The sequence below is a fragment of the Artemia franciscana genome, chromosome 16 (genome assembly GCF_032884065.1).
Source record: "Artemia franciscana chromosome 16, ASM3288406v1, whole genome shotgun sequence".
Classification (NCBI taxonomy): Eukaryota; Metazoa; Arthropoda; class Branchiopoda; order Anostraca; family Artemiidae; genus Artemia; species Artemia franciscana.
In genome coordinates this window covers 24,005,201-24,029,378 of record NC_088878.1, presented here as the reverse complement: position 1 = coordinate 24,029,378, position 24,178 = coordinate 24,005,201, and the positions used below count along the sequence as shown (strand labels likewise).

At 35.5% G+C, this 24,178-nt stretch overlaps 1 protein-coding gene across 16 annotated transcripts in view; it reads right to left on the bottom strand.

Annotated features, from left to right (window-relative positions):
* Positions 1-24,178, bottom strand: part of LOC136037250 (muscleblind-like protein) — a 295,621-nt gene that overhangs the window by 82,484 nt on the left and 188,959 nt on the right. For 9 of the 16 annotated variants that reach the window (XM_065719866.1, XM_065719871.1, XM_065719865.1 and 6 more), the window contains one exon: positions 11,969-12,114. The exons of 1 other annotated variant lie outside the window; for it this stretch is intronic. In XM_065719866.1, coding sequence (XP_065575938.1) covers positions 11,969-12,114 — 146 coding nt within the window. Of the gene's footprint in view, positions 1-11,968; positions 12,525-16,213; positions 16,804-24,178 lie in introns of those variants that run through there. 6 more of the 16 variants (XM_065719873.1, XM_065719879.1, XM_065719874.1 and 3 more) reach the window with 3 other exon arrangements.

The window sequence follows — 24,178 nt, the reverse complement described above, 5'->3', positions numbered from 1 at the left end:
TGCTTTCACTTGTCATCCGCGGTTCTCACCCCCTTAGTTGCCCTCCGACGCGCTGGAAGGAGAACTTCTCCGACTGCAACCTCCCTTTGGTCTTCTTACATTGGCACAAGTGAGGAGTCGCTCGTGAGGAGAGAAGCCCCGAGACAACCACTAAGGCCGGATGGGACTTAAGTCAAAGCAAGTCAAGGAATCCCGAACCGAAATTAAGTTTTGAGAAGACGTTTGTACAATCATTTCCATTCTTCCTCTCCAAACACCATTGTCCTTCGACAAACTTTGTGTTACTAAAGTTAAGGTTTCATAAACAACTTTGCAGGAGAAATATAAAAGGAATATATATATATATATATATATATATATATATATATATATATATATATATGTGTGTGTATATATATATATACACACACACACACACACACATATATATATATACTAGCTGTTGGGGTGGCGCTTCGCGCCACCCCAACACCTAGTTGGTGGGGGCGCTTCGCGCCCCCCCCAAGCCCCCCCGCGCGCGTAAGTCGTTACGCGCCATAATAGTTACGCGCCATTGTAGTTGTGTCCCTATGTCCCACCTGTGAATATAGATATATATATATATATATGGTTTTAACTACGTAAAACTTGCGAATATACAACATTCTTTGCTGTCCCATTGTCTTTGCATATAAATAGATTGTCAGGTTTACCGACTCTTGAACATGCAACATATAATGGTCCATGGGAAAACAATCTGTATTCAGATCTATACCTCATGATTCTAATGATTGCCCTTGAGCTTTGTTGATGGTGATTGCTAATCGACCATTCCCTGTCCCGGTGTCCCGGTCGTCATTTACATCCCCCTGTTTCCCCCGGTGAATTTTTTTCCTTTTTTTTTCTTTTTTAGCTTATTTAGATTTTTAGATTTTTTAGTTTTTTTTATTAGTTTTTAGTTTTTATTTCTTTTTAGTTTTTTTGTCCCGGTCGTCATTTATATCCCCCTGTTTCCCCCGGTGTCCCCGTTGTAGTTGTGTCCCTGTGTCGCCACCCCAACACCTAGTTGGTGGGGGCGCTTCGCGCCCCCCCCAAGCCCCCCCGCGCGCGTAAGTCGTTACGCGCCATAATAGTTACGCGCCATTGTAGTTGTGTCCCTATGTCCCACCTGTGAATATAGATATATATATATATATATATGGTTTTAACTACGTAAAACTTGCGAATATACAACATTCTTTGCTGTCCCATTGTCTTTGCATATAAATAGATTGTCAGGTTTACCGACTCTTGAACATGCAACATATAATGGTCCATGGGAAAACAATCTGTATTCAGATCTATACCTCATGATTCTAATGATTGCCCTTGAGCTTTGTTGATGGTGATTGCTAATCGACCATTCCCTGTCCCGGTGTCCCGGTCGTCATTTACATCCCCCTGTTTCCCCCGGTGTCCCCGTTGTAGTTGTGTCCCTGTGTCCCGGTCGTCATTTATATTCCCTGTGTCCCGGGTCCCGGTCATCATTTGTATCCCGGTGTCCCGGTCTGTATATACATTCGTTTTTTAGTTTTGTTTTTCTCCTTTATTTTTTTCCTTTTTTTTTCTTTTTTAGCTTATTTAGATTTTTAGATTTTTTAGTTTTTTTTATTAGTTTTTAGTTTTTATTTCTTTTTAGTTTTTTTGTCCCGGTCGTCATTTATATCCCCCTGTTTCCCCCGGTGTCCCCGTTGTAGTTGTGTCCCTGTGTCCCGGTCGTTATTTATATTCCCTGTGTCCCGGTCGTCATTTGTATCCCGGTGTACATGTCCTGGTCGCTTTCTCTTTGAGTGTCGTCATTTATTAGTTTTTTCCTTTTTTTTTTAGTTTTTTATTGGTTTTTACCTTTATTTTAGCTTATTTTTCAGTTTTTTCCTTTTTTTTAGTTTTTTTTTATTTTTTATTTTTTTTATTTTTTATTTTTTTTAGTTTTTTACCTTTTTTTAGTTTTTTTAGTTTTTTTAGTTTTTTAGCTTTTTTACTTTTTATGGCACTTGGTATTAACCAAGTGACATATAGCAGTCGCCAATTCTGTCGGTCTGTCTGTCTGTCGGTCTGTCTGTCGGTCTGTCTGTCGGTCCCGGTTTTGCTACTTTAGGCACTTCCAGGTAAGCTAGGACGATGAAATTTGGCAAGCGTATCAGGGACCGGACCAGATTAAATTAGAAATAGTCGTTTTCCCGATTTGACCATCTGGGGGGGAGTGAGGGCCCGGTTAATTCGCAAAAAATAGAAAAAATGAAGTATTTTTAACTTATCAGCGGGTATTTGGATCTTAATGAAATTTGATGTTTGGAATGATATTGTGTCTTAGAGCTCTTGTTTTTAATCCCGACCGGATCTGATGACATTGGGGGGAGTTGGAGGGGGAAAACCTAAAGTCCCGGTTTTGCTACTTTAGGCACTTCCAGGTAAGCTAGGACGATGAAATTTGGCAAGCGTATCAGGGACCGGACCAGATTAAATTAGAAATAGTCGTTTTCCCGATTTGACCATCTGGGGGGGGGAAGGGGCCGGTTAATTCGGAAAAATAGAAAAAATGAAGAATTTTTAACTTATGAGCGGGTGATTGGATCTTAATGAAATTTGATGTTTGGAATGATATTGGGTCTCAGAGCTCTTATTTTAAATCCCGACTGGGTCTGATGACATTGGGGGGAGTTGGAGGGGGGAAACCTAAAATCTTGGAAAACACTTAGAGTAGAGGGATCGGGATGAAACTTGATGGGAAAAATAAGCGCAAGTCCCAGATACATGATTGACATAATCGGAACTTATTTGCTCTCTTTGGGGTAGTTGGGAGGGGGGGGAGTAAGTCTTAAAAATTAGAAAAATGAGGTATTTTCAACTTACGAACGGGTGATCGGATCTCAATGAAATTTGATGTTTAGAAGGATATCGTGTCTTAGAGCTCTTATTTTAAATCCCGACCGGATCTGGTGATGGGGGCGGGGAGTTGGGAGGGGGAAACCTAAAACTTGGAAAACACTTAGAGTGGAGGGATCGGGATGAAACATGGTGGGAAAAATAAAAACAAGTCCTAGATAGATGATTGACATAAACGGAACGGATCCGCTCTCTTTTGGGTAGTTGGGGGGGGTTAATTCTGAAAAATTAGAAAAAATGAGGTATTTTTAACTTACGAATGGGTGATAGGATCTCCATGAAATTTGATTTTTAGAAGGATATCGTGGCTCAAAGCTCTTATTTTAAATCCTGACCGGATCTGGTGACATTGGGGGGAAGTTTGGGGTAGGGAGACCTAAAATAATGGGAAACCCTTAGATTGGGAGGATTGGGATGAAACTTGGTTGGAAAAATAAGCAAAAGTCTTGCATACGTAATTTACATAATTGGAACGGATCCGCTCAATTGCGGGGGGAGGGGGTAATTCTGAAAAATAAGAAAAATAACGTATTTTTAACTTACGAAGGAGTGATCGGATCTTCATGAAACTTCATATTTAGAAGGACCTCGTAACTCTGATATCTTATTTTAAATCTCAACCGGATCAAACGTAATTGGGGGGGGGGCAGTTGGGGGGACCGGAAATCTTAGAAAATACTTAAAGCGGTGAGATCAGGATGAAACTGGATGGGAAGAATAGAAACCTGTCTAAGATACGTGACTGACATAACTGGACCGGATCTGCTCTCTTTGGTGGAATTGGGAGGGGGGAGGTAATTTTGAAAATTGAGGTATTTGTAACTTACGAAAGGGTGACCAGATCTTAATGAAATTTGATATTTAGAAGGATCTTGTGCTATAAAGTTTAACTTTAGGTTCTGACCTTCTCACAAGTGCCAAATGAGCTCTTGGCTCTTGGCTCTTCCGACCTCGTCCAAATGAGCTCTTGGCTCTTCCGACCTCGTACCATATGAGCTCTCGGCTCTTCCGACCTCGTCACAAGTGCCATATGAGCTCTTAGCTCTTGTTTTATTAGTTTTTAGTTTTTTTTGTAGTTTTTGCCTTTTTTTAGTTTTTTCCGTTTTTTTTTTTAGTTTTTTATTGGTTTTTACCTTTATAGTTTTTTTAGTTTTTTAGCTTTTTTATTTTTTTTATTAGTTTTTGCCTTTTTTTAGTTTTTTCAGTTTTGACGTCACCTGTTCCAGTTTTTTCAGGTGACGTCACCTGACACATCCATCCATCCATCCACAGACAACTTATTTTTATATATATAGATATATATATATATATATATATATATATATATATATATATATATATATATATATATATATATATATATATATATATATATGTGTGTGTATATATATATACACACACACACATATATATATATATATATATATATATATATATATATATATATATATATATATATATATATATATATATTAATAAAAAAGAAATAAATGAATGGGTTTTCAAACCATTGCCACGTCTTGATTTTAAAGGTTTTAAAGAATTTGTTAAAACTAATCTTAAATCTGAAAAAATCCTAATATAGCTTAAAATCCAACTAAAATCATTAAAATTTTGGTTTCAAAACCTAGAGTCGAAAAATAAGATTAAAAAAAGTCCACTGATTTTTTTTTGCCAAAGTTAAAAAAAGCTACAGTCTTGTCTTCTACACAATCTTCGAAGTCTCAGGCACAGGTTTCCTTCCTGAATATAAAAAAGGTCATCTTACAATAGACAATATTTTTGTTGCATATTGAGTTGAAGTGGAAGAAATATTATTATTATTGGACATATTAGGAACCGGTCTATAGCTTAATTAAAGGCACATTTTTTTTCACTTAAACATTCCCCTCCTAGGACACTGCCTCTTCACGAAGTTGGAAAATTTCAACGATGTGTGGAACTTTTAGAAATAGTATTAACGCACAATTGAGGCTCTTCCAGAAGGAAACATGTCAGTGGCGGCTCTGGCCTCTCTTGCGTCCTGAGCTAAAGTTTGATTAGCGCCCTTCCCCTGTCTCCCAAAAATCTTTCAAGCCGATTCATTTATTAACAAAATCATTTTCGATTTATTAATCAATTAACAATTTAATATTTAAGTTTTTAATTTATTGTTTAAATTATTACTTTGTTTTGATAAAAATAAAACTCCAAAAATTACTAAATGATTATTACCGTTATTATTTATTTGAAAATTTGCACCCCTAGAATGCGCTTGGGACAAGTGCATAATATCCTTCATAATATCATAATATCCAGAAAAATTGCGGTTGACACATTTTGAATTTTTCTTTCACATATATTGCCCCCCACCTAACGTACAAAGATATAGCACAGGTTATATATTTCACATGTATTTTTCCGTTTTATGATTTCGTCAGTGTTGATTCAATACGGGCATTAAGTTGAAACGAGAGCGACACATTATTTTATTATTTTATGTTGATATAGTTATAGCATACAGTTTATTTAATTGTTTGCCATTTGGCCTCGAGCCCTCTCTCTGCCAAATTGGTTTTTTATATTGAAATTATGTAGTAATAAACAGAACTTGAACTTGAAATTGAAAAAAAAATGGCAAAATGCATGGAAAATATATTATTTGGGCTAAATATTTGCAAATTAGGGGGTTGTCTAGGGGGGATAAAGTATAGTGGGATAAAACTAAGCTTCTTAAGTTCACTGGGAATTTTCATTTTGAAAATTGTACCTCCTTTTGATTAAAAATACGAATGTATGGAATTTCAACAGGAATAGGTAATCGAAACATTATTCGACATGAATATTGTTTATCTACCATGGATAACTGGTCATCAAAACCGTGACTTCAAATCACTTTTATTCTAGTCCTTGTAAAAGTCATTTCAATTTAAAATACAGATTTTATCATTATACCGATTTATCTGTTCAAATTATCGACCCGTCATTAGATTTCGTCCGATTTTATTAATGCGCCGGTTTGTCATATATAGGACTTAAAGAGTTCAATTTTGCAGCAGTTAAATAATAGTAATTATTTTTAATAGTTTTAATCTTTATTATTTAATTTTTAATATTATTAATTATTAAAGCAGTTTAATAATTAAGCACTTAAGAATAGCTTAACTCCTTTCACTGATTTAACTAAGCCATGTTCATAATAGCTTTCCAACCCCATGAATCGGATACCTTCTGAATAACTACTAGTTTGCATATACCTTGATGCCAAATTAAAGTAATTTCCGTTTTATAAATATATCTTGTTTTAACTAAAAACAAGGATAAACAAGCATTTTCGACATGAATAAGGTGATAAAAACATTATCCGATAGGAATAGTGTTTATCTACTATGAATAACTAAGCTGAGGGGCACCGACTTCCCGCCACCAGGTGTACATCTCGGACCGCCATATGTACCGCGCAAATTTACCACGCTTAGCACGTGCCACCTGGTGTATATGACTTCCTGACAGAGATCATCCCCTCAAATTGATCAGTAATTCTTAGACTTCGAATGGCTTTTTACTCTAGTTCTCATTCACAACTGTTTTCAACGTAAAATGGAGGTTTTCTCATTAAATGAATTTATTATCTGTTCAAATAATCAATTCGTTATTAAATTTCGTCCGGTATTACTAATAAGCCACTTTTGCCAGATATGGGGCTTGCATGGTACAAGTTCGCTACAGGCTTCTTGACTTAAAAGTAGTTTAACTCCCTATTATATTACTGGTTTCAAAAGGCAACACACCTTTAAACATATGAATTATTTATATAAAGCAAATTTGCCGTAAATTTCATAACACGACACGGTTAGAAGACATAAGGGGCGATCACATGCAGGTCCACTAAAACTTAAACCCAGACATATTAGCTTCCCAAGCACTTGCTGAGGCGTGGAAGGAGGAGGCTTACAGGGATTGAACACCCCATCCCTGAAATCTTGTCCGATTTGTAAGAATATAACAAACTATACATAAACAAATTTTTCAGATGTGATACATTTTAGACTTAGAGATGCTGTAGATAAAGTTTTAAACTCCCCCGAAAAAAAATCCTCGATATACACTTGTCAAACATACCGTAAACGGTACTTTAAGCGCCAGATGATAAATACTATTTGTAGATTAGTAGAATACAATAGAATTGTCTTGATTAGTGGAATTTTAGGATCCTATACAGAGTTCGACTCCAGAACTGGATACGGTACTTGTATATTATTCACCACTTACTCAAGTTTACGCTGTGTAAAACTCGAGAACAAACCGATTTCTTCGTTGGTTTCTTTTAGCTTAGCGTGAGACAAGACAAGTGACAGAATAGATTGGAAATATAGGCTATAATTTGGGCTCTATATTGGCACAATAGGGGAAGGGGGAGGTAAAGTATTTGCACAGTTTGAAGTTAGAAAATAATTTTTACTTCATAATATGCAGAATAATTGTACCTAATACACATTGCATTCAGACCCGCTATACTTTACCCCCTCTCCCCTAACGTGCAAATATATAGACCAAATTTGTTTTTAAGGTAACGAAGAAACCGATTTGTCCTCGAGTTTTACACAGCGTAAACTTGAGTGAGTGGCGTATAATACACAATTACCATTAATGCTTCGCTGGGATGTATTTTAGCCAAGCGCTGAATTTCACAGCCTATATAAACGAGAGCTGCTTAGATATTCCGGTCTGGAAAAACACGTGTCTAGACATAAAACTCTGACTAGACACGCATGTGAACGTCGATTTAATCAACATATAAACTTTCAGGTAGCTGCATTAAGTATTGCATTGGAATGAAAATAATACATCCAAAATATTACTCTGCATTAGAAGAGGGCACCCAAAGAGGACAGCTGTCCCCAAGAAAGATTAATTGGTTTACAGAAAATTAGAACTTTATATTACTTAAATTAATATGCACCCTTTTAGGCAAAAACAAAACCTTTTTATTACCATTGCTACCCCAGAAAAAAAAGGTTTTATAAATTAAGAGTTCAATAATACGCAGGGGCGAATCACCAGCATTTTTATTGGGGGTGGGAAGGTAAGAGGAGTTCATATTCCGAACAGTAAAGGAACATGAGCTGCATAATATTTTTGTTCAAGTTATGGGGGAGGCAACAGCCCCCCCCTTACCCTCTCCAACAATACTCCTGATAATACGTAAACATCTAAAATACAATAGGAGACAACGGATAGGAAAAAAAGTTATTTTTATCCATGTCAACCATAAATACTCTATTACTATCCTTTGTTACTTGCTGAATAACCAAATACAATACTGAAATAACGAAACACTTTTCTTATGCTTTATTTAAGCAGAAGTTCTATTTTGCAAGGTTTCACTTTTATAACACTTAGGTTATTAAAGGTCAGTGCCCTCTAGGAGGAGAAGGAGTAGAGGTAGACGCTTAAAACATCCTTCACAGGAGATCATTTAAGGCTCTGGATCCACTCCTCAAAATTTCACTAACCTAGCTCAATAGGCTACTTTATAAGATAGCAAAAACCCTCTAACTTAGAATTCTGGGCCAAATAGGAGAATTCTTTTCTCTCTTTTTACCCACCCGAATGCCAAATGTAGGATTCATGATCTAATAAAACCGTAACAAGTATCTAATTGGCAGTCCCAATAATTTGATTTATAATCACTGAAAGCTAAAACCCACTTTGAAATGGCAAAAAGCGATAGCATTGGAAGATCAAACACAAGTGTTTTTCTCATTTCCTAAGTGACCTACTATTATATTTGTTGATCGATAAATTAGGGTAGTCAGTTAAAAAGAATTTCATAAAACTTTCATCATCAAGGAATAACCTCGAATAGGGGCGTGGGCATATCTTGCTGATGGTAGATAAGGCAAAAGATAACAATACTAATATACAATAATAAGTTTGAGTAGCTACTGAAGATTCATTTTTAATCCCGGTTAAAGTTGATATCAGGAGCTTTTCTTGACCTTGGAAAGGATAACAGTGCGCGGTAAACGTACCACAGTTCATATTATTGACTTAATAAAGTGAACATACTGCTCAATGCCTTTTTTAGACCCTTTACGAATATAATAATCGCTTCTATCGCAAATTCAAGCACTTCTTGAGCTCTTAGAAATGACAAATTTTCAATTGAAGCATGAGTTATCGGCCGTTTTCAAGAAAATAATACATCGTTTCTGACAAAATAATACTACATATTCTCAATGCCAAAATGATTTGTTGTTAGGTTAGGTCAAAGTGCTTAAATTTCAATTTGCGATAGAAGCAATTATTGTATTAGTAAAAAGCATAAAAAGGCATCGAGTGGTATGTTTACTTTGTTGGTAAGTCAATTATATGAACTATGATACGTTTACCCAGTGTACAATTAGACCTCTTGAGAAAAAAAATGTTAAGATAACAATCCTTATTCCATATTATAAAGAAAATTGTAATTAATCATTCCAAAAAACGCTTAAATTTACTTTACCCCACCCCTTAATGTGCAAATATATAGTCCAAACTATATATCCGTGCATTTTGCCACTCTTTTGCTTCAACTTAAAACCCGTAAATTGAAGCAAAACTGATGAAATCATGAAACAAAAACGTACATGGAAAATATACAATTTGGGTAAATATTTGCACTGGGGGGGAAGGGGGTTGGATATGTTAAAATGAAGCATTTTTAGGAATGATTGACAACAAGTTTTCTGCATATTATAAAGAAAAAAAGGTTTTTTAACCTTTTTCTTTCTCATTAAGCTTAAGTGTACATTGATACCTTAGAAAGTAGTCGAGGAAGGCGAATGAAACTCAGGAATGAATTCAAATCGTTAATAACCTTCCAGGAAGGTATTTTGAAATGCATACCTCGACTCCTTCATCTTTAAGTTGACATTCGATGACCTTTTACAATGTGTTACAAAAGCGAATAATGTTCTGTTAAAATGAGGCACAAGAAAGCATTTTGACCCTCATACTTTTTTTCACTCTTGATTTATAAGATTTTTTAAATCTATTTTTTAAATTTAGGAAAAACGCTAGGTATGTCGTAATTGTATTTTCGAAACTAGGTTAAAGCCAATGGAGAATAGATCAAAAACTCAAAACTAAGTTAATGCATGCAACCCTCTAAGCCCTAGAAATAAGAAAAGAGTTGATATATTAGCCCTGGGATGCCCTCCTCAGGTATATTTTAGATTCTACATTCCATCCTAAAAGGTTCATTCACCTAGCTTTCCACTATTTTCCAAGGTAGTAAGAAGCTCCTTGACTAAAAATTTACCTTGATTTTTTTTTATCATAGCCCAAATAGGTCTATCCTAAATAGATCATCACTGCTGGTAAACTTTCTTATCATTCTCCTCCCCCTTTGATTCTAACTGATATAGCCGCAAGCTATATAGCCTGCAAAATTAAAAAGACAAAAATGCAAACCCACAAAATTAGCCTATGGCTATATCTGACTCCATTAGAGCAGATAGGGGTCACAATCTTGGAAAGGGGTTAGTTTATGAAATAAAACTTTCAGTAATGAATCCAGGACCAAAAGCATATTCCGGAAGGTATTGACAAGCTACTATGTTAACCCTCTTCTGATTTACAAATGTTAGAAATTTTCCAACTTGACAGGTCTATAGCTTCTGGAATTGTGACAAAACCACATTGTACTTTAAATTTTACTTTCTTTTTCTCTGGTTTTAGTATTGAAAATGCAATTGCTGTAATTTAAGTAGAAATATAAGCCAGATCAATGTTTTTTTTCTTCGAAATTTAGGAAAGGTTCATATCTTTGAAACCTCATAAATCGGGATTGAGCAAAGTTGTGAAGCAGAAAATATTATTCTTGTATTTCATTTAAGCGGAAGATCTATTTTGCAAGGTTTCACTTTTATAACACAAATATTCATGAAGGTCACCAATGGCCACTGTCCTCTAGAGGGAGAAGGAGTGGATGTAAGTACTTTGAAATTCCTTCATAGAACATACTTTAGTCTTTAGATTTATCCCTGAATGTTCCATTTTTCTAACCTAGCCCCTTTCCAAGATAGCAAAAAGTAGCTTGCCAAGAATTTTACTCAAATGGTGAAATTCTAATCAATTGACCTTTTGCTATCTCGGAAAAGATTTAGGTTAGGAAAATGAAACTTTCAGGGATGGGTCTACAGGCTAAAGCATGTCCCGGGAAGGTATTTTATAGTACCTACCTCCACTCCTTCTCCCTCTGGAGGGCCCTGAAATTTGCCTACAATACAGGTCTATACCTATTGAAATTTTGACAAAACAACATTTTACCATAAATTTCAGTTACTAGCTGCTTTTTCTCTGCCTTTAGTTCTGAAAATGCAATTCCTGTTATTTGAGTAGAATTTTGAGCCATATCAATGTTTTTTTTCAAACTTTAGGAAATCTATTTACATATGTTTAAAACCTTATAAAATGGAATCGAGCAAAGTTATGAAGCTGAAAACAATTTTGTTGTACTTCAATTAAGCAGATCTATTTTGCCAGGTTTCACTTTTATAACAAACATATTTTTAAAGGTCATCAAAGGTCAGGGCTCTCTAGAGGGAGAAAGAGTTGAGATAGTTGCATAAAAATACCTTCCCGGGACATACTTTAGCCTGTAGACCCATCCCTGAAAGTTTCATTTTCCTAACCTAAACCCTATCTGAGATAGCAAGAAGTCAATTAACTAGAATTTTACCCTGTCATAACCTAGGCTGTGTTTCACACCTCAATGAGGACGTGGCATTCAACATAAATGGCGCCATGCCTAATTAAAGCTTCACAATAAATCAAGGAAAAAAGAATGTAGAGCTATAACCCTCGGGGCAGATCTAGAGCAAATCTTGCGGGGGGGGGGGCAACGAGACAAGGATTTCTGTAATTGACCAAATTGATTAAAAAAGTGAAAACAAAAAACAAGGAATGAGGGCACCAGAAAAAATCTTAAGGGGGTCTGGAGTCCCTCCGACCCCCTGGATCCACCAGTGATAACCCTTGTCTTCAAGAAGAAATATCCGTAAAAAAGGCCACCAAAAGGATAAGAGGAATGGCTTACCTTGATACTGTCATAGCAGGCAGTGACTCGTCCATTTTGAACTTCAACATGAGCTGGTGGATGTGCAAATTTGCATTCCGTATCAGGTCGTGTGCACTTATTCCTCTGAAATTCTCTACACACTTCCAGCTGAAGCCATCGGGAATCTTTCACGTTAAGCATATTATTAAGATTAGCGTTAACAACGGCTAGTGCCGAGTTAGCAGCAGAAGTATCAATAACACTTAAGGGATCCAGTTTGGCTTTGTGGGAAGAATAAATAAAGCTTGACTTAAAATATTATCACTGAAAGCGTTAGTCACACTTGCATACAAAGCAAACGGTTAGTCTTCAGTTTCCTCACTGACGGGAACAGTTTTTTCTTTAATGTCTGCTCTAGATTGCAACGCGAGCGCAAGAGTAATAAAGCCTTCTGGGCGTTTAGGTGGCGCTTTTGGAATTTAAACAAACCAGGGGATACAAGAGTGCACTATGTTTCCGCGCCTGGTATACAAAAGTAAACTTCTAAAAAGCCCCTTAGAAAAGCGATGGTGTCACAGGCCAAGACTGGTTTTTCCTATGGAAGAGATGGATCATTAACCGCCAATCCTGTGAAACAAATATAGGGGTAGGGGTGTACATAAAATACCTAATTCATAGAAAAATACTTTCAACAGGTTTTTTCACTAGCCAGCATTTAACTTTGGTATGTATGCAGAGGTGGAGTTTCAGGCCCCTGCCCCCTAAAATGCTGAAAAGTTTCAATTCTTTAGATATTTCTATATTTTGGTTGATATAAACTATCTGTTTTTCGCCGATTTTATTTTCAAATTCAATTACCACTTCCCTGGAATAAAATCCTTGCATATTTACCTGACATAATTATACCGTTTTTGAAACGAAAATGAACTATTAGCAATAATAAATTATTAGGTTGTCATCAAAGATGGCATTCTCCGAAAGACGATGTTGAATGCATCCCTGCTTACAAGTACATCGGCTACCCAGAAGGGTGGGGTCCTTGAGGCAAGTCCCGACATCTCAATATTGGTTATTAATCTCTTTTTTACTAACATTTTCCATATAATTCGTTGTAATTTTTGTTGTTCTTTTCCCTGTAGGCCTTATTTACATACCCTATTATACAATTGTTTAATCTGTTTGGATAAATTACACAAAACACTTATTTGACTTAAAATATATTAGCTGAAAATTATCATATGACGAAAAACATCGCTGCTTTTAATTGTGATAATTTTTGCTCATTTAAATTTTGATTTGATTATTCATTTTAAATTATGTTTATTTTAGGCAAAAAGTTTGTATCCGGACGGTTTGGATCAATTTGGGTTCAAGGTTTGCTTTTACGTCGTATTTATTCATTTATATTTTTATATATCTTTATTCATTTAGTTTTTATTCGCTACAAGTTTGACTTATTTTATCATTTTATTTCTGATTTTTTTATTATAGCTTTATTTTTTACAGAATTGATTTTCTTAAAAAAAAAACCTTAAATTAACATAAAAATAACTGAATGATATTATACAGAACTACCCTTTTAATGATCAAATTAAAAGTGTCATACTTAGAGAAATTATTGTGTTACATAATAAAACTGGTAAATCTAAGAACACTATAAAACGATTGAAAAGGACAGTATTGCCACATTAATTGGTTTAATCATATTCACAAACAATACGTTTCTTAATGAATATGTCATATGCACCTTAACAATGAAGAAAATTATCAGCATTAAGATTTATCGAAATCAGGTCAAGTCTTCTTGTAGCAAGATCAACCCAAAACAATCAAAACATATCGCCTATATTTTACAGATAATAAGCATAAATGTCGCATACACGATGTACACGGACATCAATCAAGAACGTAACAAGGGGGTGGTGACTCGCATATAATAAGCCACAATTTGCGAAGTAATGTAAAACCGTAAAGTGTGATTAAATCTAGATTGAAAGATGTTTTTATTTGGTTTTGCGTCGGCACAACAAATCAAAGAGGTTTGCCCACTCCCCACCACCTGGTGTACCTATCGGGGCACCACGCTTGGCACATGCCGTGGAGCATGCCACCAACTGTGCAAGGCTTCTGAAAGTAGGCAGCTCCTGGGAAAACTTTTGCAGTTTATCCCCTCCCTCTAAAGGCCTTTTCACATTGAGATTTTACTAATACTTAGCTAGCGTTCATTTTGAGCCAATCAGAAATTTTCATAGATTTTTTCAGGCAATCAGAACATTTATTGAAAACCTTATTGGCCTCAGCTAGCATAAGGCAAGTCTCTATATCAGCAAAATCTGACTGCGAATGGCCCATAAGCAAAACTTTGGCAATGTGTAAAATGCAGGGTTTACTGTATATATAGCCTACTGGGACATCAATCAAGAAACCTCGCCTGAAAAGTATTCTTTTCTAACTTCAATAAATTTAACATACCGAATATGACCTGGGTTTGAATAAATTAGAGGTCGAATTATCAGCTTCTTGTACCATAGCTTTAGAAGCTTTTAGTCAATACTTAAACATACCGTAGTACTAAAACCCACTTTCATAAATAAATGAACTAATACTAAATATCTTTACATTTGCATTGCGCTACTACTCGTCTATTAGCTATTTCTAAGTCCGTTATCAATTCTACTTTCACCAAATTATACCAACACTCGTGATAACAACAGCTGAACTTTTGAGATGTTCTGTAAGTGTTTTCAAGGAAAAAGCACAATAAGTTACTTTAAGTTTCATCTCAGATGGATTTCAGAATTAAATTTGGGAAGAAATTACCTTGCTGAGAATTTAAATGAGCATTATTAAGAACATTTCAAAGCATGCTGTAAAATTCCAGGGCGGTATTTTCAAAGACAAAGAATTGATTTCTTTTAAAATCCTAAATTTATTATTTAAGACCTTTATGTATTGTCGTCATGAATCAAAAAGGAAGCAACAGAACTTTACACAAAACTTTATGTAATAAAGATCGTTCACCAAGGATTGAGCTGATGGTCTAAAGTGTTCGTGTAAGGTTATTTCGAATGCCTAGACACAATTCATCTTCTGCAGGAGGAGAGGAGCTCCAGAATTCATATCACCAGGAAACGGGGCAAAAAAGATCGTTAGATGTCATCAAAACTTTGTGAAAAGTAAGAGCTAGTGTCCTGGTTAGGCATTTTGAGGATCTAAACCCATATAACCTTTGTGGGAGATGACCCACTTATTCTTGGCATCAGGACATCAGCCAAAACTTGGTGCTTTCCGCACTACGAGTTGTGACTCCAAACCTACCCAAGAGCACTAAATCTATACCTCTGTTTCTTCAGTCAAAGGAAATTCTATCAATTTCTATTTACTTTTTATGATTTATCGATAATCTCCTACAATTTGTCAGGTCTCTGACGTGTTGACTGATACTCCCCACCACAAAGTTTTTATGCTGGACGGCTCCAGCCGCAGAATATACTTCAGTAAAAATAATAAGGAAAGCCTCATACCTCAAAGATTTCTTATTTGATAGCAATAATTACATTTCTTTATCACACAGGGAGTCAAAGGCCATTCCATTTGAAAGATTTCAACACCAGACTTAAAGTAACTTAATGACATAGACCAAATTGTTAGGCCCAGTAGAATTCTGGTGAACCTTACAGCTTAAATAATATTCTAGGATGGACAACATAAGTTTGGCCATATACATTTATTTCCATAATTAATCCAGAAATTATAATTACTTATTATTCCCCTAGAAGTGCATTACAGTTTCTAAACAGACTTGCATCTCTGCTGTTCAATACATCTTAGGTTCATTTTATTTTAATTAAAACCATTTATAAGTTAGTTTACATTTTAATGTTTACAGTCTCTAGTCTTGAATCACTGAGTACTGTCGATATCATTATACATTGATAGTGGAATATTAGTAATTTCTCCCTTGTTTCATTTTCTTCGATTTTGAGCAATAAAACATGCGAAACACATAAGGGTACTGACCTTAGACTGTCTACGAATTTGTTTTCCGAAAATGTACGCTACCTGGATTATATTTAGGGGAAGGGGGTCTCTGCATTGCTTTTCATTGTCTTTATTTCGGGCTTATTTCTCCTAGGAGCTAAAGAAGCGATATCTGGAGGGTAAAAGCTTAATATAAATATAAATATATATATATATATATATATATATATATATATATATATATATATATATATATATATATATATATATATATAATTTAATATAAAGCATAAAACATCTTACGAAAATTAACTTATCAAAACAATCCTGGGCTAGAATAAACTAAAGCGACTTAGGCGAGTTGGATTGTGTTTATTGCATTACAATTCCATTTATCTGACTTTCAGAAGTTGATAACATAATATCCGGTGCTCTTGCGGCTTGCAGATAATTTACTCAATCAACTGAGACAAAACAAACAATAGAGAAAACATGATTCGTAATATAACAAAAATCATGTATTTTTGTGTTTATTTTTTTAAGGTTTATTTTATTATTGGCACTTAGAACTCCACCTTTTTCGGTTAACTAGAATCTAGTATGGCAAAAAGGTAAAATAATAGCATCCTCAAATCGAGAAGGCGCGGGGTTTAGCTATATTTTTTAACGGAGAGAACGAAAATCAAGAATTTGACTTACCACCAAAAATTGTAGGTAGAGAGTTTTTATGAGAAAATCTCTAAAAAATGGTAGTAATGAAATCGACGTTAGGTTGTCGTGAGTTCAAGATAAAGGGGTGGGCCCAAGGCCGTATTCAGGAAGAGGGTTTAGAAGGTTTGAACTCTCCCCCCCCAACAAAAATAAATATAAACCAATTTTGCATGCGTCTTTTGATTGTTTTTTTTTTTTTTTTGGTAGGCTAATGATCACACGAAAAACTTCTTTTGTAAAACTGCCCCCTAAAAAAAAAAATCCCGGACACGGCCTTGGATGGACCACTCCCGAAAATCATGTATACTAGGTGGCACGCGGTACGTGTGGTGGTAGTGTACCATACGCGAAAAAGAGTTTGCCATGCGAGGCTGAAAAAATGGCACTCCAAGATATACATTTGGTGATGGAGAGTAGGTGAACACGTGCGCAAGACTCGAAAGTAGTTCTTCTTTCTTATCTCAATCAATGTTAAGTCTCCAATTTCTTCCAAGAAGTACATGAGCTACTGCAGATGCGACCAGCAAATAAAATTAACTAGATCAGTGATTCACAATATTTTGAGGTTGCGGAGCCCTTATAATAAATTATATGTCTGAAGGAGCCTCAGTACAATATGTATTTTTTTTGTATTTCCTCATCATATTTGATGCGGTTTCATTATATTTCACCGTAACTCACTCTTTCTCATGGAGTCTCTAGGAACCTTCTGATGAAGTCCAGGGTTTTGGGATAAAACTCTAGACTAGAAGAAGCTTTCCAATATTCTGACTCATTGAAAAGTAAGAGTGATATAGTATTTTTTTTTAAATAGATAACTAATAATGTAAAACATAGCTCTTATATTCTTCAACTTAGCAAGAAAGGAAAGATACCGTAAGTGGTATTTTCAAATTGAGAATTGAGGGATCTTCTGATACTATATTTTACTCTCAAACTGTTCTTTCAAATTTGCTACAGAGAGAGGCCAAATTCGTCGATAGAGAAAAAAACAAGTGTAGTTTATATAATTATGGGATTTTGGTAAAATGGGTCGATAACCTTTGAAGTACATGCTTGTCCTCTCAGTACCACGCTCCTCCAGATTGACAGATTCCCAACTTTTCACCCCTTACTCAATGTCTTTGACGACTTAAACCTAATAGAACTGTATCCTGCTGATCTCAAACCCATAATAATAAATTTCCCCATGTCTGCTCCTTTCACGTATTTAGGCTCCTTTTGAGGCACCACATGGTCTTGCAGTCGGCCAAATCTCTGCAATCCTTGTTACCACAATGTTTATTTAGACATATATTTGTAAATATAACATCTAACATAAAGAGTAACTTTAGAATGCAAACTCCAGTCATAGTGGATGAGACATAAATGTTGCTGAGAGTCTTCTTATTTACTGATCTCTTCGGATCTCATTGGAGTAGAGACATTAAATTACAAATCAAAACCCAGAAAATTCAGTGAAAAATTGGTTGCTTGCTGTAGACAGCTTATAATGCAGCTGATTTTGGATTGTTAAACGAGTACTCATGAATTTATATCTCACAAAAATGAGACTAAAAAGAATTGTAGCAACCTCAAGCCAACCGGCCCCTCTAAAACAGGCTTTACGAGAATAACTGCCTTCTACTTCAAGCCATTCTTTCATCAGTTTTTATGACAACTATAGGATTTATGGCCGATAACAACAAAAAATTCAATTATTGTAAAAGATGATTAAATTTTGGGAAAAATTAAAAAATAATTACAAAATATTAGTAGTTATGGATAATCTAGAGAATAGTAACGACTAATCTATATGGTGACAGTGAACTAGATTAAGGGCTACAGCCGACAAGCATATAGTTGTTTGGCCTTTGTACCCGTATCTCCTTAAAAGGTCGATATGGTACCCCTTTCCAATTTTTTACCGTATATTTTCATATAATTGGCTTATTTTTGTGTGATTTCAGACTAACAGCCCCCCCCCAACGAAAAACCTTACATATCCCTGGTCAAAAGTTAATCTTCAAGAAAGACAGTAAAGAAAAGAAAATGTTAGAATTTTTGGATATTAGCTCTAAATATCTCTGTCCATGCGACTTAATAGAGCTAGTGATAAAGGTGATGAAAAGAAACGGTGTACGGCATGAATTAATCCTCAAGACGGACTTAAATAAGGTCTGCCAATGAATCGCTTCTTGAATTGCATTCTATAGTGGTGTATTCGTTACTAGTAAAAAGAAAGTAAAAATAGAATTAAAAAAGCGAAATTGGGAGAGTCTTCAAGGACCCAAACAAGTGTCTTTCATTATCATCAAGCCACTTAATTCCACCTACTTGAGATCCTCAGTTTCTTATTACCAAGACAATGGTAACCCAATTTTAGACATAATGCCTTCCCCATGTTCAAATATCTTCGGGGATCTTTACTGGAAAATCCTCCTGAATGAAAAGAAAATGTTTTCCAAGCTTTTTGGAAATACAATCCAAGAGACTAGAAATGACATTACTGACCATGATAAATGGGAAGGGGACATGGGAACGCTTTCCCCTCCCACCTAATTGTCAAATATCTAAACAAAGATATTTTCTATCATCATAAAGTACATTCTTTTTTCGATGTGTTCCATTAAATAATCACTCTTTCTTGAATATTTGATAAGCACGAATTATTAAACGGTACCGAGTGGGATTGAGGTGTGGTGCAGAGAGGACATCATAAATTAGATGAGGTCATACATTCAGAGTGCACTCCCATTTTAACTCCAAGTGACTTATGACCAGGGTTGCCAACCGGACCCATTTTATGTCAAAATGATACATTCCCTTGTGCCATGACACAATGACATAATAGGGGGAAAATGTCAATTTTCATCAAAGTAGGTCATGCACTTTTTCTTGGTGTATATATTTATATATATATATATGTGTATATATATATATATATATATATATATATATATATATATATATATATATATATATATATATATATATATATATATATATATATATATATATATATATATATATATATATATATATATATATATATATATATGAACATCCAGGTTTTGCCAGAGATATCGTAAGTAGAAGATTTTCCCCAAACTAAGGGATTTACATGTTTGATTTTACAAGTCATTTTGAATGAATATTTTATAGGGATTTTTTTTTCGTTTTCATTATTTTTGTTGTTAACTGGCCGCTTTGAAAGAGGTTTATAATGCGTCCTTTGGTCAATAATACAGCTTATAAAAAAAATAACCTTTAGTTTTTGAGATTTCAAGATGGACACATTTTAGCTAAAAATGACACTTTTGGATGATTAGAGGACATATTCATGGAATATAAAGTTGACAACCCTGCTTATGACCACTTCAGATGCACGAATCCCCTCAAAAGTAAGAGTTAAAAACCTTGGAACAATAACACTCTGACTAGCTGAAGTTCAGAAGAGTTAGACTGCGTATTCATCTTAACTCTGGGTAACTGTTCCCAGCGTTCATGCGAATACCAACACGTACTCTACCACGAGCTCATGGGAACGTATTGAAGCTAATTTTCGCGCTATTGGCAGCTAAGATGGCAAAGAATACGCAGTGCCGAATCTTTTCAATCATAGGCAGCACAATAGCGTTACTTAAGTAAAGAGCGATGTGGGCACAATGCATTATTATGTCATATACAGAAAGGGTGATATTAAAAACCAGGGCACTTCGTATCGAAGGAATTGTCGTAGAAACTTCGAAAAAAGCTTATTCGACCGGAAATTGAAAGGGCTAGTACCCTTTCTAAAAGAAAAAATGATTGGAGGGCAACTAACCCACCTCCAACGCCCATCGTTTCCCCAAACACATCCAATCAAAATTTTAAGATAGCCATTCTGTTCAACGTACTAAGATGGCAAAGAATACGCAGTGCCGAATCTTTTCAATCATAGGCAGTACAATAGCGTTACTTAAGTAAAGAGCGATGTGGGCACAATGCATTATTATGTCATATACAGAAACGGTGATATTAAAAACCAGGGCACTTCGTATCGAAGGAATTGTCGTAGAAACTTCGAAAAAAGCTTATTCGACCGGAAATTGAAAGGGCTAGTACCCTTTTTAAAAGAAAAAATGATTGGAGGGCAACTAACCCACCTCCAACGCCCATCGTTTCCCCAAACACATCCAATCAAAATTTTAAGATAGCCATTCTGTTCAACATAATTTAAAGATCCGGAAACTATATCTTTGAGGATAACAACCCTCACGCAGCCCTCAAGGCAAGGGTTATAAGTTATACCCTGGGGGCATATAAGGTATATATAGAAAGGATGATCTTAAAACCTCTGGAATGGGCTCATTAGATTGGAGATCAGATGTTCTAGAGCCCATTTTAAGATTCAGAGTAATCAGAGGGTGGATGCCTCCCCTCCCACACCTCGTATTTTCCCGAAATACATCTAATAGATATTTGAGATGGCCATCCGTTGTCGAAGGAACAAAGAAAAGAGCTCATTTGATTGGAAATTGAAAGGGCTAGTGCTCTATTTAATAGTCAAAAGTGATTGGACGGGTAACTAGCCCCCCTCCCACTCCCACAATTTCCCAAAACACATTCAATACAATTTTTTTGATAGCCATTTTGTCCGACGTAGTTGAAAGGTCCGGAAATTATGTCTTTGAGGATGAATGCCCCCCCACCCATACACACAGCCCTCAGGGCAAAGGTTGTAATTCAGAGTGATCGGAGGGTGGATACCCCCCCCACATACACACCTATTTTCCCGAAATGCATCTTATAAAAATTTTGAGATGATAATTTGTTGTCGTAGAAACTTTGAAAAGAGCTCATTCGATGGAAAACTGAAAGGGCTACTGCCCTTGTTAAATGTCAAAAATGATTGAGGGCAACTAACCCACCTCCAACACCCATCATTTCCCCAAACATATCCAATCAAAATTTTGGAGAGAATAATTTTGTTCAACGTAATTTAAAGGTCCGGAAATTATATCTTTGAGGATGACAATCCTCCCACAGCCCCAAGGGTAAGGGTTATAAGTAATGGGCATATAAGGCATACATAGAAAGGGTGATCGTAAAAACTCTAGGATGGGCTCATTTGATTGGAAATCGGACGTTCTAGTGCCCTTTTTAAGATTCAGAGTGATAAGAGGATGGATACCCCCCCCAAACCTCGTATTTTCCGGAAATGCATCTGACAGAAATTTGAGATGGTCATTTGTTGTCATAGGTACTAAGAAAAGAGCTCATTCGATTGAAAATTGAAAGGGCTAGTGCTCTTTTTCAAACAGTTCGTGGTAACGAACTGTAGTAAGGAGCGATCCGGCTCAATAGTAACCAAAACTCTAAAAAATTGAATTTTGATATCAATAGCTACATCAAAAGAATCGCATTTTAATGTTGATTTTAAATATATAAGTTTCATCAAGTTTAGTCTTACCCATCAAAAGTTACGAGCCTGAGAAAATTTGCCTTATTTAGGAAAATAGGGAGAAACACCCCCTAAAAGTCGTAGGATCTTAACGAAAATGACACCATCAGATTCAGCGTATCAGAGAACCCTACTGTAGAAGTTTCAAGCTCCTATCTACAAAAATGTGGAATTTTGTATTTTTTGCCAGAAGACAAATCACGGGTGCGTGTTTATTTGTTTTTTTTTTTTTTTGTTTTTTTTTTTTTCTTTTCCCCAGGGGTCATCGTATCGACCAAGTGGTCCTAGAATGTCGCAAGAGGGCTCATTCTAACGGAAATGAAAAGTTCTAGTGCCCTTTTTAAGTGACCAAAAAAATTGGAGGGCACCTAGGCCCCCTCCCACGCTCATTTTTTCTCCAAAGTCAACAGATCAAAATTTTGAGATAGCCATTTTGTTCCGCATAGTCAAAAACCATAATAACTATGTCTTTGGGAATGACTTACTCCCCCAAAGTCCCTGGGGGTGGGGCTGCAACTTACAAACTTCGACCAGTGTTTACATATAATAATGGTTATTGGGAAGTGTACAGTCGGTTTCAGGAGATTTTTTTTGGTTTTGGGGGTGGGGTTGAGGGGAGGGGGCTATGTGGGAGGATCTTTCCATGGAGAAATGTGTCATGGGGGAACAGAAATTCAATGAAAAGGGCGCAGGATTTTCTAAAATTACTATAAAAAAACAATGAAAAAGTAAACATGGAAAATTTTTTTTCAATTGAAAGTAAAGAGTAGCATTGAAACTTAAAACGAACAGAGATTATTACGCATGTGAGGGGTTCTAAAAATACTTTAGCATAAAGAGCGAGGTATTTAGGAGGAGATAAATACCTCGCTCTTTATGCTATAGTATTTTTAGTAATTTCAACTATTCATTCTACGGCCTTTCTGATTCAGGGGTCATTCTTAAAGAATTGGGACAAAACTTGCGATTTAGTGTAAAGAACGAGGTATTAACGAGGGTACAAACCCTCTCATATACATAATAAAAATTAAAGAATATAAAAGTTTGTTACGTAAGATAATTCTTAAGTTACGTATATTTTTTACTAATAGAAAAATTCGTTAAAAATAAAAATTTATAGTTGCCTTTTTATGTAACCGAAAAATTGCATGGCAACTAGGCCTCCTTTCCCATCCCTTATTTCTCAAAATCGTCTGATCAAAACTAAGAGAAAGCCATTTAGCCAAAAAAGGAATTAATATGCAAATTTCCTTTTAATAATTTATGTGTGGAGAGCCAAAATCAAACATGCATTAATTCAAAAACGTTCAGAAATTACATAAAAAAAAAACTAGTTTTTTTAACTGAAAGTAAGGAGCGACATTAAAACTTAAAACGAACAGAAATTACTCCGTATATGAAATGGGTTGTCCCCTCCGCAATCCCTCGCTCTTTACGCTAAAGTTTGACTCTTTGCCACAATTCTGCATTTTAATACAATTAAAAGCTTTAGCGTAAAGAGCGAGGGATTGCGGAGGGGACAACCCATTTCATATACGGAGTAATTTCTGTTCGTTTTAAGTTTTAATGTCGCTCCTTACTTTCAGTTAAAAAAACTAGTTTTTTTTTATGTAATAATAGTCGAAAGCGATTGGAGGGCAACTAACCCACTCCAATGTCCACCATTTCCTCAAATACATCCAATCAAAATTTTGGGATAGCCATTTTGTTCAGTGTAGTTGAAAGGTATGGAAATTATATCTTTGACAACCCCCATACCTTCTCAAGACCAGAACTTAATTTGCACTTAACTGAAAACAAAATACATCTAAATGTTTTCACTTTGTTTACTTGTTTAAAATGTTTTTACTATATGTATGAAGAGGGAAGGCGTCTTCCTTGCACCACAATTACAGTGCGAGTGTCTGGTGCCCTTTTAAGAGCAACAAGAGATTAGAGGGCAAACAGCCCTTCTCAAGCCCATTCATTTTCCAAACGCATCCAGTCAAAATTTTGAGATAGCCATTTTGTTCAGCATAGTAGAACGGTCCTGCAACTATGTCTCTAGCGAAATTGGGCATGTCAACCCCCACAATTATTCAATTGGCCCATTATGCTTTAAAACTAAATGTTGCTTTATAACAAATAAAAAG